Source organism: Schistocerca piceifrons, chromosome 2 (genome assembly GCF_021461385.2).
Source record: "Schistocerca piceifrons isolate TAMUIC-IGC-003096 chromosome 2, iqSchPice1.1, whole genome shotgun sequence".
Taxonomy (NCBI): domain Eukaryota; kingdom Metazoa; phylum Arthropoda; class Insecta; order Orthoptera; family Acrididae; genus Schistocerca; species Schistocerca piceifrons.
Window position 1 is genome coordinate 721,537,790 of NC_060139.1, and position 15,799 is coordinate 721,553,588.

Consider the following 15,799-nt stretch of genomic DNA (forward strand, 5'->3'; position numbering starts at 1 on the left):
GAGCTTCTGAGTTGGTGACGCTTTTAACCTGTGAATAACTAACGTTTCGGACATAAAACTTGTTTAAGTTTGATTAGTAAATTAACGACTTTTGGCCATATGTTCATGTGCACTTTTTCTTCTTTTTATGTAAGTTAACTGACCGTAAAGTTTATAAAATTATTTTGGGACCACCCTGTATAGTTCAGTATCAATTTCTGACACTTGCTGTATTTTTACGGATTCACAGTCAAAGATAACATTTTACTATGAGAATTTTTCACGCCTTTCGATTACAGAATATAGTTTTCAATGTTGTTTAATTCCATTTTACCCGCGTGTCTGATGACGCCATTGTTAGCTGAAACGATTTAACAACAAAAATAAATGCGAAAACTTTTTCAGTCTTTTTCCATCTTAAAAATGGTTTTTCCTATTATGTGGTGACAAAGTAATCCGTCAAAACAGCAAAGAAAAGATGCTCGGTAACAAGAGTCTTTAAACAACGTTTTTACTTGAGTACTTACAATGTTTTTTGTTAGTTTCTCATAGAACTTGGTCCACTTGTCCAACGTATCTTATATCTTTATACATACCCTTATATTTATGCTTATATATATATATGGTGGTAGGAAATTACCGTTACAAACTTCTAGGACATGTGGAGGGTAGTGAGTACATAACATTTTGAATAGGAACCCATGTCCGGAAACATATCGTTTCCGTTCTACGACAGCTTATCTCACCCACACCCACGTGAGGAATGTACTTAGGCGTGACCCAGTACAATTGTTGCAATCCATTTGAAAAGAATACTGACTCGTTCCGTTATCACTTATGCATTTACATTACAACTTACACCTTATGGTTTATATTAGTCGACAACAACAAGAACCCAGCATATACTGCTCCAGACGTAACGTACCAATGCACTACAACAGCGGCTCAATGTGGCGACCACCAACGTTGTTACACACATTGTACCTTCCCAGCATGTTCTGGTACACTCTCTCCATCCCACCCAGTGTCTCTTCAGTGTCTTGTGCAGCGGCCAGAACTCGTGCGAGCAGATCTTCCTCTGTCTCTACAGGTGTCTCATAAATTACGCTCTTCATACGACCCTACAAGAAGTAGTCAATAGGGGTTAATTCTGGCGATCGTGGCGGCCACACGGTTGGACGAGTACGGCCTATCCATCTTTCACCATACCGTTTGTTGAGATGTCTCCAGACAGCCAGTGAAAAGTGAGGTGGTGCTCCATCATGCTGAAACCACATTTCCTGACAGACAAAAATGGTTCAAATGGCTCTGAGCTTTATGGGACTTAACATCTGAGGTCATCAGTCCCCTAGAACTTAGAACTACTTAATTCTTACTAACCTAAGACATCACACACATCCATGCCCGAGGCAGGATTCGAACCTGCGACCGTAGCAGTCGCTCGGTTCCGGACTGAAGCGCCTAGAACAGCTCGACCACCGCGGCCGGCCTTGACGGACATTCAGTGGCACAGCTTCCAAGAACGGGTCCGTAAGTGTCGTAGGAAGACTAAGTATGCGGGACCCGTGAGCTTGGATGGAAGGAGGTATGGTCCAATGACATGACCGTCCAGAATACCTGCCCCGATGTTAATTCCAAACCTTTCTTGAAATCCCTGAACATGCGTGGCATGAGGGTTTTCGTCCGCCCAGACATGGCTGTTTCGAGCATTCAGAACACAATCCATTGTGAACCTACATTCATCTGTGAAGAGAACTCGACGTGGAAACAGGGGCGCGTCGATGCAACGGTGCAGGACCCATGTGCAGAAGGCGACGCGTTGTGGAAAGTCTGCTGGACCCATAGCGTGCACCCTTTGTAAGTGGTACGGCTGTAATTGTTGCTCATGCAGGACGTCCAAGGCGGTACTGTGACTAACAGCCAATGCACGGGCAATTGTTCGCGAACTCGTTGACGGGCTATCTTCAGTGCGACGCAGTGCACCTTCTTCAGATTCGGGAGTGCGGCGTCGCCGTGGAGCACCACAGTCCTGCCTCCTCACGGTGAAGGTCCCAGTTTCTTGTATCCGTTGTGTAACTTGGGCAAACAGTTTGTGCGATGGAATGTGACAGTGTGGAAAACGTTCGTGATACAGAAGACTAGCAGCTCTTCCGTTACCTCCATCTTCGCTATACACAAGGAGCATGTCTGTATATTCCGCAAACGTGTACTGCATCATGTTTCCTCTATCGGTTATGTACAGGTATTGTCTCGGTCTCACAGCAAAGCGGACAAGTGACATCTGGGGATCGTTTGACGTAGTACACGTCGTTGTGTCTACCCTGTTGCATAAAAGGACAGGGAACTCTCAGACGTTTCTCTTGGCCTAAGCAGACGTTGACGAGGTACACATCTGAAATGAAACTGTCGTAGAACGGAAACGATAAGATTCCGGACATGGGTTCCTATTCAAAATGTTCTGTACTCACTACCTTCTACATGACCTAGAAGTTTGTAACGGGAATTTCCGTCCATCCTGTATAACGCCCAAAAATTGTTTCGTAAGCTACGAACATAGCAGAATTTAATACAAGTGGCATAATGGTAAGGCGCCATTTCAGCTACTCAGTTTAAATTTACAGAAAGGTTCAAAAAAAATGGTTCAAATGGCTCTGAGCACTATGGGACTCAACTGCTGAGGTCATTAGTCCCCTAGAACTTAGAACTAGTTAAACCTAACTAACCTAAGGATATCACAAACATCCATGCCCGAGGCAGGATTCGAACCTGCGACCGTAGCGGTCTTGCGGTTCCAGACTGCAGCGTCTTTAACCGCACGGCCACTTCGGCCGGCTACAGAAAGGTGTTTCGGTTTGCGCGGCCGAATGGGAACTGGCGTAAACGTGACGACAGGACACCTTAGTCCAATATTAGAGAGGAGGTGTAGCTCAGATTTAGGTCCCGATCCGATATCCATCTCAATTGTGTCTAGGATGCTTTCACGTTTAATTGTTCGTGTGATCTGCATCTGTGGGAAAATAAAAATGAATGGACCTGTGTTCTTTAATTACATACATTGATTCGATCGGTACGTGCCTCATTTCTTCGTTTTGCAAGGTAAAGTTCTGCTCATTGCGCCATAAATGAAGGTTTGAAAGTAAAGTATCTATGGACATACATATACCGGATTGTCATACTGCGCGAGTTTCTGGGAACGGATATACCAGAGCTTTACTAGCAAAGAACAAGAAAAGAGAGAAGAAAGCGAAAGTGAGTTCATGATCTTGCATGGCAACGCGCCAGGAACAATGGCAGCAAACGTTCAGCTTGAGGACGAAAGAACAATGATGTCCTTCAAAGGAGCGCGCGCCTGCTGCGTAGTGAGTCTGTTTACGTATTGGCCCTTCATTGGCCGCACGGCTGCCACAATAACGCGGAAGCAGACCAGCGGCTCGTGTGAGGAGCGTTGTGCGGCACAGTGGCTCTGCGACGTCTGAGTGAGGGGCCTACCGGTTAGCCGCGGCCAACTTGGGTGAAAGCGTCCGCCACCCGGGGCGTTCCGTCCCAGCGACCCGCCGGGCATCCGCCACGGCTCGGCTCTGGCCGTCTAATCTAACAGAAGCGCCAGCATAGCGGTGCAGTGACCACTAGAAAAGATGGGCCAACCTGGGTGTAATTACTCCCTCGGAAGCAAAATGAAGTATTCCTTCATTTGTCCCGTCGTACCGCATCCGTAGTTTTCTATGATTTGGCAAATTTATTTCATATTTTATTCTAAATTTGTGGCCGGATTACCCTCCCGTCACCATAGGCGTCAATTAACATAATTAAAGAAAATCGTATGCACCATGGGTCTGCGAATCTTGTAAACTTTTATGTTATGTTGTTCAAAAATGGTTCTGAGCACTATGGGACTTAACATCTGAGGTCATTAGTCCCCTAGAACTTAGAACTACTTAAACCTAACTAACCTAAGGACATCACACACATCCATGCCCGAGGCAGAATTCGAACCTGCGACCGTAGTGGTCGCGCGGCTCCAGACTGAAGCGCCTAGAACCGCTCGGCCACACCGGCCGGCTGTTATGTTGTGCTTCGTAGCTTATGAGCTAGAGTTTGGAGACCAGCCCAGCATTTGCCTCAACGGGCGTGGAAGACCACCTATAAACCATACTCGGACTGCCCAGCGTTACAGGACATCGGTCGTTAATCGCTGCATCCAGATCTGGATCACCTCCCTTTCTCGGAAGCTAGCACACTGCACAGTAGGCTATGCGCGCAGCTCGGAAAATGACATCTTCCTTGGAATAAAAATGAGAAAGGAGCCAACTTTATTTTTACCTTTCTTTTTTAAAGTTATCAGACTTCTGATTGGTTTGATGCAGCCCGTCATGAATATACAGTGCAGATATTTCTGTTGATGACTGAGGGCAGTATACTGAACAACATTACATCAATAATTACGTCAATTTCAGACTAATAATTACAGCTACTACAAGTCGTATATTTGAGGTTGTTTAGGACTTCCAAGTACATGTGCCAAGAGCAAGCTGTTGTTTTCCCCTGGGCAGCAGGCCAGGTGTTGAAGCTTGAATGCGTGGAGGCAAAACGGTAAGTCTATACTGACAAGCCTAGTCCACTTAGTGATGTAAATACAACAACGTGGAAATCATCAGATCGTAAAGTTTTTGACGTCTTTGTGCGAATACTGTTCGACATAGAGAAAATGCAAACAAGACACTGATGCGTGTGCATATTAAAGTACTATACATAAAAATATCTGCATTTATACATGTTACACCTTGTGCCTATCCCAACTCCCCATTCAGAGTAGCACTTGCACCTTGTCTGCTAAATGTATTCAAATTCTTGTGTTCCTCTTCGATTTTGTCCTCTATAGTTCCCTCTAGTGCCGTGGAGGCTATTCTCCGGCGTCTTAACAGGTGTCATATCGTCCTGTCCCTCTTTCTTGTCAGTGTTTTCTACACGTTCCTTCCTTCGCCGATTCTGCGGAGAACCACATCATTCCTTATCTTATCACTCCACCTGATTTTCAACGTTCTTCTGTAGCACCAAATCTCAAACGCTTGGATTCTCTTCTGTTCTGGTTTTCCCATTCTCCATGATCCACTACCATACAACATTGTGCTCCAAACATACATTCTCAGAAATATCTTTCTCAAATTGAGGGCTATTTTTATAGCAGTAGACTTCTCTTGGCCAGGAATGTCATCTTTGCCAGTTCTAGTCTGGTTTTTATGTCCTCCCTGCTGCATCATTCATGAGTTATTTTGCTGCGTAGGTAGCAGAATTCCGTTCTTATTCTACTGCGCGATCACCACTTTCATGTTGAGTTCCTCGGTATTTTCATTTCTACTACTTCTCATTACTTACGTCTTTCTGCCATTTATTCTCAATCCATATTATGTACTCATTAGATTGTTCATTCCATTCAACAGATACAGTCATTTCTCTAACGTTTCACTGAGGATAGCAACGTCATCAGTGAATCTTGTCATTTATGTCCTTTTATCCTGAATTTTAATCCCACTCTTGAACTTTTATTTTATTTCCGTCATTGCTTATTCGATGTATAAATCAATAGGGTCGAAAGATTGCGTTCTTGTCTTAGACCCTATTCAATTAGACTTTCAATCCCATTGTTCCCACTTGATTCTTGCACTTTTTCACATCACACGTCTTTCCATGCTCCTTATTCCTATTTTACTCATAATTTCGAAGTCTTGCATCATTTTACATTGTCGGACACTTTTTCTAAGTCGACACTTCCTATGAACGTCCCTTGGCTTTTCTTAAGGCTTGCTTCCATTATCAAGCGCAACATCAAAACCCCCACTCTGATGCCTTTACCTTTCTGACAGCCAAACCGATCTCATCTAACAGTTCAAATGGTTCAAATGGCTCTGAGCACTATGGGACTTAACATCTGAGGTCATCAGTCCCCTACAACTTAGAACTACTTAAACCTAACTAAACTAAGGACATCACACACATCCATGCCCGAGGCAGGATTCGAACCTGCGACCGTAGCGGTCGCGAGGTACCAGACTGTAGCGCCTAGAACCACTCGGCCACACGGGCCGGCATCTAACAGACCATCAGATTTCCTTTCTCTCCTTCTTTATATTATTCCAGTTATCAAATTGTATGCTGAGCTATTAAGCTGATTATGCGATAGTTCTTGCACTTCATCAGGTTACCCTCCATTCAGAAAGTGGATGCACTCAGCTTATATCACATATGCATGGTGTAGCCCTTTTTTACTGGACGTTTTTTCTTGTTTTCGTCCATAGTACCACCTCTCAAAATGTGCAATGCAAATAGCTTTCAGCAGAAGTGATGTGTTTCACAATAGCGAAGTTAAACAAGTAAATATTGGCTCTAAAATGCATATCTTAAGAACTATGAGCTACACATTTTGTAACCCATGTTTACTAGACACTTTGTTCTTGTTTCAGTCCATACTACCACCTCTGAAAGTATGACGATATGGAGTTCTGGTTCACCCTTTAGCATTATAACCATTAATTACTACTTGATATTCCATCAACAATATTGTTCGAACAAGTTATGAGAAAGGCTTAGGACAAACGCGGATGTATCCTGTGGCAACGATTCAGTGTCTGAGAAATGTCGTCATTGTTTGTTGACCAATAGCAGAAGACAACAGAAATGAGATAAGCATGGCCAGATGACCTTTTGCATAAACTAAGAACAATATTTCAGTCTAAGGTGAATTCATTCTTTCTCTATGGTTATGGAACTTGGGCGAAACGAACGCCCGATTCAAGAGGCTTCAGACATTCGTCAACAAATACTTAAATGAATCTTTAGAAGGAGGTACCTCCAACAACTTCCAGAGTGGTAATATGTCAGTATTTATCATATCTACTATGTGCGTCTTTGGAAGCGGATAAACCACTTTTATCTCCAGTGTGATAAAAAGTGATAAAATGTCTGATATTCTTTGCCAAGTGATATAGATGTAGGAAAATTTTATGGTACGACTAATAACATAAATATTTTCAGGAATTCAGACAGACTACAGGCTTAATTCACTGACAACTTTTTGCCGACCATTATTTCAGGAATTCGATGGCCAGTTTCGTCACAACTGATCTTGTTCGAGACACAGTAATGCAACATCGAGTAACGACTGTAGCCTTGGAAATTTGTTTGTTTGGAATACGTTTCTTTTCAGTGGCGACGCTTGACATTCTTAAACTATCCTCTTACGTTTTCGTGTCGAGTTTGTAACTGATATCATCCTTGCATAACTACTACAGTCCACAACCATTTACCGTAGTCAAACCTTGGCCTCCCTGTACAACCCTCCTCCGTCCCCCCCCCCCCCCCTCCCACCGTTCCCGCTCCGTCTTGTGACGTATCCCAATCACCGATTTTGCAATTTAAACTGAAATCGCTAATTTGCATTCTTCCATATTCCAGTTGGTCGGAAGAAGGGACACGTCACAGTGACCACCACAGAACAGAATGTGGAGAGCCCCTAAAGTAGTTTTCGCTTCTTGTTAACTTATCCTGCAGATGGTCAATTTACGCAGTCTTTGTTACCTGCTTTAGTAGTTGTCAGACTCAGAATCTGTGTTGGCGAGCAGATAAGTTTGGTGACGGGGGACTGTGGTTACCTGAAGTTTATTGCAACAAGATGGTCTGCATTACACCAGAAAACATGAATCGGAACTCGTTAAACAAACATAGATTGAAAAGATTTTACTTCTTTTATATTGTGCAAAACTGCACATGATGGCACATCACGAAACTGATCGCTTTTAGACGTAAATAGCACTGAAATGTATCACAAGAAGCTTTCCACAGCGTTAGTCAAGGGTAGTAATATCATTTTTGGTAAATAAAACACAGACTACATTACGATTTATGGTTATTCTTTCAAATATGTTGCGAGCAAATAAATGAGATGGTTACAGCATGAAGGTCGATCAAGAAACATAAAGTGACAAGTGACAGAGGCGAATCGTGCCTAAAATATTTTTTTAATGAACATCATAATTCATGAAGTGATCCCCTCTTGTATACAATTTGTGCAATAAATTTCTTTTCTCTCGTGATCGATTTACTGTCACTTTATTAATTATCCAATCCACCCATCTGATCTTCAGCATTCGTTTATAATATTACATTTCAGAAACTTCTATTTCCTTTTTATCTGAATTTCTCATAGTCCTCGTTTCACTTCCGTACAAACACTGCATTTCACACAAATAGTTTCAGAATGAACGTCCTGAAAATGAAATTTATATCCGATGTTAACAAACTTCTATTTTTCAGAAACACTTTTCTTGCTATTGCGAGACAGCATTTTATATCCTGGAAACTTTGGCCATCGTTAGTTATTTAATTATTTTGCTGCCCTAATATTAAAAGTCACCTACTACTTTTAGCCCCACATTGTGTGTTTGTGTTCGAGTGTAGATAGATAGAGAGATAGGGAGAGAGAGAGAATGACAGACATAGGGAGAGAGAGAGAGAGAGAGAGGAGAGAGTGAGAGAGAGAGGGATAGAGAGAAGTTTGAGAGAGGGGGGAGGAAAGACCAGCAGGAGAAAGGGGCAGATGACAGGTAAGAGTGTGCGTGCGTGTGTGTGTGTGTGTGTGTGTGTGTGTGTATGAGAGAGAGGGGGGGGGGGGGAGAGAGAGAGAGAGAGAGTGTTCATGTGGGTATCCGCGTATCCAGACGCAAGCGAGCGTAAACGTGTATCACAGGTGTATGACTATAGTACCGGTGACGTGAATAATTGAACGTGGCGATGCGCGGGCTACAGGAATGAGTACTAACTACGGAACAGAAATTTTTTCATCGGCAGTAATGGTAGAGTGAAGCGCTTTCACTGCGCAAAGGTAGCCACTGGCGCCTCATGAGGACTTAGGCGGTCATCTCGAAGAAGAAAGCATGACGGCAGGGCGGTCTGTTGCGAACATGAAAGCAGGAAAGCGAACAGGCACCTGCTGCATACCCCAGTCCTTTGAGCCCAAGTGGTTTGTGCGCAGCATCGGTGGTTCATGCTAAAGGTACTCGTACTTCAAAACAAAATGAATAAAATTGTGGTTTGAGGCAGAAACCACCGGGCCTCGACGAGCTGGCAGTCGGCCGGACTTCACACTGCATTCATCCTGTTAGTCACTCACCGGTGCACGGCTGATCTCACTCCACGCCGGCCATTTGAACTCGAATAAGGGAACCATCCCAGAATTCGTCGGAAGCGATGTGTGACAAGTGAGGCAAACTCCAGGTACTGTACCATGATTTGAACTGTGCTCAAATGGTGACTAATTTCTCTGCACTACTGGTCCTCCACAGGTGCGTGTGTGTGTGCGTGTGTGTGTGTGTGTGTGTGTGTGTGTGTGTGTGTGTGTGTGCGCGTGTGTGTGTATGTGTGTGTGTGTGTGAGAGAGAGAGAGCCATCTGATGGTGTATGGCGAAGTCTTCTTCTGCTACCACTATCTTTTCCTTTTTGCCCTCAAGAAAGTTGCTTGGGAAGAACGAGTGCCGATAAACTCGGTATGAGCTGTAATTTTCTCGCCGTAGTTATTTCGCGAAACATATTTGTGAGGCGGCATTATGTCGCCCTATCCTTCTTGTAACGCACACTCTCAAAATTTCAGCTGTAAACCTCTTCGTTGTGCACATCGCCACTCTTGTAGCGCCTGCCTCTGGAACTTGTCGCAAATCTGCGTAACGCTTTCGAGCCTAGTAAACGATGCGTGACGTAATGAGCCGTTCTTCGTTGGAGCTTCCCTTTCCCTTCTATTAATCCAACCTCGTAACGGTCCTAGACGGATGAACAGTACTCAAGAATCGGTCTACCGAGTGTTTCACAAGCCATTTCTTTCGTGGGTGGATTACGTTTTATTAATATTATTCTAATGAGTCTCAAGTTGACATATGCTTTTCTACCAGTTTGTTTTATGTGATCATTCCACTTTAAATAACATTAGTTACTGAGTCTCTGCAGACCTGGCAAGTTCTGTACCAACAAGGTGATATCCTCAACACATCTGGAATTATCTATGGTACTCCTTGTTAGTACGGAGTGTCCAGCAAAAGAGTCCCTGAATTCAAAATAAAATATCTCGAAAACTAAAATCGATAAATGAATGTGACAAAAGATATATATACTGTGAAACCTGTAAGAATTTTATACAGAAGTTTCGAATTAGTTCTAAAAGCCGCTGTGCAGCTCGTACTGTATCAGCGTGCGTCGCTAAACTCGTCCTCTGCAAGCGTTCTTTGCAATCACAATACAATTTTTTTCAAAACGTCCACCACTCACAGTACGGAGACAGAGCAAAAGTACAACGAAACTTGTTATCAAATCCTGTAATGTCTCAACGAAAATTAATTCAGACGCCACACAGATCGCCGATTCAAGCTCGTCCAGCATGGTGAAACGTTCCGATGGATAGAATCTTTCAATGTGCTTCACAAAAAGTAATCACAAGGAGTCAAACCGGGCGCATATGGAAGCCAATCTATATCTGCGCCGGTAAATTTGCAATAATCCAACGCAATGACTCTATTCCCGAAGTATTCACCGAGAAAGCGAAACGCCTGTTCGGTGCGATGTAGTCTGGCCCCATCTTTCATTAAACACTCGGTGCCTGGTCGATGTGGCGACAGATTTTTCCAAAATTGCAACGTAACGTTCACTAGTGATCGTTTCTCGCTTGAAAAAGGGCCAATAATGCATCTTCTGCATACCGCAGCCCAAACAGTAACGTTGGGAGAATACAGTGGTTTCGTATCGCAGAAATGGGCATTTTAGGAACCCCAAAACTGCCGGTTTTGTTTATTCACGACTTCATTCACGTGGAAGCGTGCTTCATCTGTGAACTAAACGCAGCCAACACCAAATCCTTCATTATCAATCATTGTGAGAATCTGGTTCGCGATGTCAGCCGTCTGTCGCGCAACTCGCCTGGTGGCTTTGGATTTTGAATGGAAACACGTGTAGGCTCACTATTTTCTGCATGATAGAACACTTCAAAACAGTCTCTGCTGCAATGCTTCGAACAGATGTCGTTAGATTTTGCTGCATAATTCCAGAAAGAACGGCGACATTTTCAAGAGTAACTACAGTTTGCCTGTGGCTAACATCTTCCGTTAGATCATCAGCCACGCTGCCTGTCCGTTGGAATTTGGCGAAGAGCTTGCGAATGATTTTCGCATCGGGTCCTTTTGGAACATTAAATAGTGTCTGAAAACTGCACCTTGTTTCCGTGGGACTGTGTGCTAACCTGTGGTATTTCTGCACCAGTAAAACACGTTGTTCAATAGACTACATGATTTCAAACTCTTCTTTCGGTACACTAACCCTCTTTCAAGCCGGCCGGTGTGGCCGTGCGGTTCTAGGCGCTTCAATTTGGAACCGCGTGACCGCTACTGTCACAGGTTCGAATCCTGCCTCGGGCATGGATATGTGTGATGTCCTTAGGTTAGTTACGTTTAAGTAGTTCTAAGTTCTAAGGGACTGATGACCACAGATGTTAAGTCCCATAGTGCTCAGAGCCATTTGAACCATTTTTTAAACCTCTTTCAACGGTCGAATTGAATGATCTGAGCTGCAACGCACTTTGTAAGCACTATGTGATACGATTACAGTGCCATTTGTTAGCAGCTCTTCGAACTTCTGTATAACTTCTAAGTCACTATGAACTGCTCCACAGAACGCTCAATTTACTATCAACGATGATGTCATTAGAAACGGAGCACAAGCTCGTCGTAAAAAGATGGTAGGGAGTGAAGACGACTGTGTCTTTTTCAAAGTTATTGTCGCGGAATTTGTCTAGAGTGATTTACGGAAATCATAGAAAACCTAAATCAAGTTGGTCGGCGGCGACTCGCACCGTGAGCTTCCCGAACGCGAGAGTTGTGTCACCATTGCACTAACTCCGCTCGATGCTTTGTCTCCCAAATGATTGATGGGTGGAGCAAATTGTTTCTGTGTCTCAGTACGTACGAAAGATCCACTAATCTAATCTTATCTTCGCATTCACAAAGTAACAAAAATGCAGATAGTTTCCAGCAGAAAGAAGCTTTTCTTTTTCTGAACAGATTACATTCCGAAACTCAAACGTAACAGCGAAAATCGTTGTTCAGTTCACCCAGTATTTAAGAGCAAGAGATCTAGATGTGAACGATCTGCTAATAGAGTAACGACACGTCTGTGTCTTTTATAAGTAAGGCGACACACTATAGATAATTCGTACAAGCGACACGTCTTAACTACTCGCACTTCTTACGTGGGCACATTGGAAAAATGTCGACTGATTCGAGTTACATTAGTGATTTAGAACGACATTGACTATAAAATTCCTATACATTTATAACCTGCTTTTCCTTGTCATCGTTTCTAGCAGAGCAAAATTTTCAACAACAAGGGAACTCCGGAAGTGTTATTGTACTTTCGCAGCCTTACTGTGCCGCAACCCACACTGTTGGAGTGACGGCAACAGAAAAGGGGACATTACACAATTGTGAAGCCCGCCACAATAAGACATAAACAAGTAAAAAGGAAGAAGGAAATAGCCGGCCTGAGTGGCGGAGCCGTTCTAGGCACTACAGTCTGGAACCGCGCGAACGCTACGGTCGCAGGTTCGAATCCTGCCTCGGGCATGGATGTTTGTGATGTCCTTAGGTTAGTTAGGTTTAACTAGTTCTAAGTTCTATGGGACTAATGACCTCAGCAGTTGAGTCCCATAGTGCTCAGAGCCATTTTGAACAACACTGTGTTCGGGTAACAGTTTGGATACAATTGCTTCTAACGTTTATACGTCAATTGGATCCTGCACACAGACATCCTGTGAGAAATCAGACGATCAAAATGTCCTTTAAAGTCTCAGTTTTAAGAGATGGAATTTCAACGAGAAAAATACCATATTCTTTCTCGGATGCTGCATGCAAACTAGTTGTGTTAAGAACGTAACTTATTTAGAGCGTTCGTTTCCCCCTTCAGAAATTATATACTGTCGCCACCTAGTAGACTCTTTCGAAATCTGTACTTTCACTGGAGATAGCAAGGAAATGTACCCCCTACATAAGTACATACCTACATACATTGTCTTTCCACTGCGACGTTATCATGTGAGAAGGCTGCCCTACAATTTTCTACACTCATGTGCAGGACTATACACTGATGTCATTGTATTGGCATCATTATATTTTTGACGACAAACAACGTGCAATAACTGCCACATTATCAGTTCCTGCCCCCCAGCATGCGGATATATTTTATTTAGTTCACAAACTAAGCCAGAATACAGACTAGGTTCCCGGCTTAGAATGTGTGAGTCCGGCTTGCACGGTAGATAATGAAGTTTTGTGGAGCAACCATATAACAAAATACTCTCCTCTTTGCATGCTACCATTTGCCATTTTTTATGAAATACGAGGAATGTTGTGGATATTTCACTCTGGCTTTATCACTGGCGCGGTCCGAGCGCAAATGAGTTGCTACGTCAGATCAGTTTTCTCGATATTGGTGACAGATAGAGACCTCTACCCAAGTCTTAAGAAAAATTCAATATGTTAGCCAAATTTCATACACAGCAACATATTACGTAATATGCACCAAACGCAAAATCATAGAGGTCTCTATTTTTAAACTACAAACTTTTTCGAATTTCGCTTAGTGTCTTACTTCCATGTAAATATCACAATAACTATGACCATTGACGAAATGATAGGAATATCATGATGAACTTGACATATGAAGCTACAAGTAAAGCCAAAAATGATGTTATTTATGGAATAGCTTCTGTAAAGTCGTTTGAGAAAGATTGTCGGTCGTGCGCCTCGATTCGCTCATCGCCGAGCGGCCAAAAGGAGGCAAACACTTGTCGGCCTCTCCTTCTGAACGAATAAACTCGCCCAGCGCTTTGGACGAAAACTGGTCATTGCACATCGACCATCGTATCCTACACGAACTATATATACAGTAATGTCGATCGTTGTGGATTAATGCGTTTAAACGATCCTCATCAAAAGCCGAAGGTCATCCTGAATGTGGAGAGTCACCAATGTCAAAACGACCCTCCTTGAAACGAGAAACCCATTTTCTCACTGTGCCCTGTCCAGTGACATTATCCACATACACGGCGCAGATGTTTGTGGCTGCCTCCGCTGCCGTCACCTCTCCGTTGAACTCAAACAGAAGAATATGCGAGAAAAAACATAATTCCTTACCTTTTTCTATACTTTACCCAAACATGTTTCGACACCTGTATATCATCTTCAGTGTGTCTCGTTTTATTTTTATTAAATATGATACATAATTTCTAGTTGGCTTACTGTTTTAGGCCAAAACTGTAAAGTATGTTGTATTTCTTCCATATAAACTAAAAAGCAATAATAGTTTTGAACATCAACAAAAGCAAAACGAGGATAATGGAACGTAGTCGAATTAAATCGGGTGATGCTGAGGAAATTAGATTAGGAAATGAGACGCTTAAAGTAGTAAATGAGTTTTGCTATTTGCGGAGCAAAATAACTGATGATGGTCGAAGTAGAGAGGATATAAAATATAGACTGGCAAAGGCAAGGAAAGCGTTTCTGAAGAAGAGAAATTTGTTAACATCGAGTATAGATTTAAGAGTCAGGAAGTCGTTTCTGAAAGTATTTGCATGGAGCGTAGCCATGTATGGAAGTGAAACGTGGATGATAAATAGCTTAGACAAGAAGAGAATAGAAGCTTTCGAAATGTGGTACTATAGCAGAATGCTGAAGATTAGATGGGTAAATCACATAACTAATGAGGAGGTATTGAATAGAATTGGGGAGAAGAGAAATTTGTGGCACAACTTGACTAGAAGAAGGCATCGCTTGGTAGGACATATTCTGAGGCTTCAAGGGATCACCAATTTAGTATTTGACCCCAGCGTGGAGGGTAAAAATCGTAGAGGGAGACCAAGGGATGAATACACTAAGCAGATTCAGAGGGAGTAGGTTGCAGTAGGTACTCGGAGGTGAAGACTCTTGCACAGGATAGAGTAGCATGGAGAGCTGCATCAAACCAGTCTCTGGACTGAGGACCACAACAAGAAGAATATTTTTGTGTAATATTTTACAAAAATCAGTGAGATTCATTGAGCGCTTGAGTGAAGAATTAAAAAAAGGACAAACGTTATGTTTTGCAGAACCTGAAATTTTCTGAAATCAGATTCAAATTATTTAATCCTTGCCGTAATCCACTGGTGTCTTGTGTGTGTGGGGGGGGGGGGGGGGGGTGAGTGAGTGCGTGCATGCATGTGTGTTGTTAGCCTTGTGTTCGGGGCATTCAACCTTTATCACTGAAAGCACTACAATGGAGCGTATTTGTTTCAGCGGAACAACCGTTCCTGGCGCAGAAGGAGGACCTGATTGCCGAACTGAAGGCGTCCAAGGACATCCCCGGAATCAAGAAGCTGAAGGTACAGCGCGCTAAAGTGGAGGAGCTACAGGAGAAAGAGCTGCTGAGCGAACTGTCTCGCACGCTGACCGCCAGCACGCTCATGGAGAAGGTACGTGGCGGGCAGCCACACGCGGTCGGCGGCGCCAGCCGTGCAGTAAGTCAGCACCACCGTTCACTCCATCACTGCTACCGCGCCGGGGACGGTGCCAGGGCTCTTTCTCTTTCCTTCCTCTAGTAGCCTGTTTACACACGAAACACCAGACTCGAGAATAATAGTTACTCAGTGCACAGGAATTTAACTGTACCAAGCATCATCCGATAGTGCATTTGCGGTGTACCCGCAAGTTTACTGATCTCTGGCAATCATTGGGTACCTGAAAGGCTGGTGCACGTCAGT

At 43.3% G+C, this 15,799-nt stretch overlaps 1 protein-coding gene across 1 annotated transcript in view; it reads left to right on the forward strand.

The window, feature by feature from the left end:
• LOC124776702 (espin-like) overlaps positions 1–15,799 on the forward strand; it is a 485,149-nt gene that overhangs the window by 452,136 nt on the left and 17,214 nt on the right. Inside the window, exon 14 of the mRNA XM_047251812.1 lies at positions 15,336–15,511. Coding sequence (XP_047107768.1) covers positions 15,336–15,511 — 176 coding nt within the window. The remainder of the gene's footprint in view (positions 1–15,335; positions 15,512–15,799) is intronic.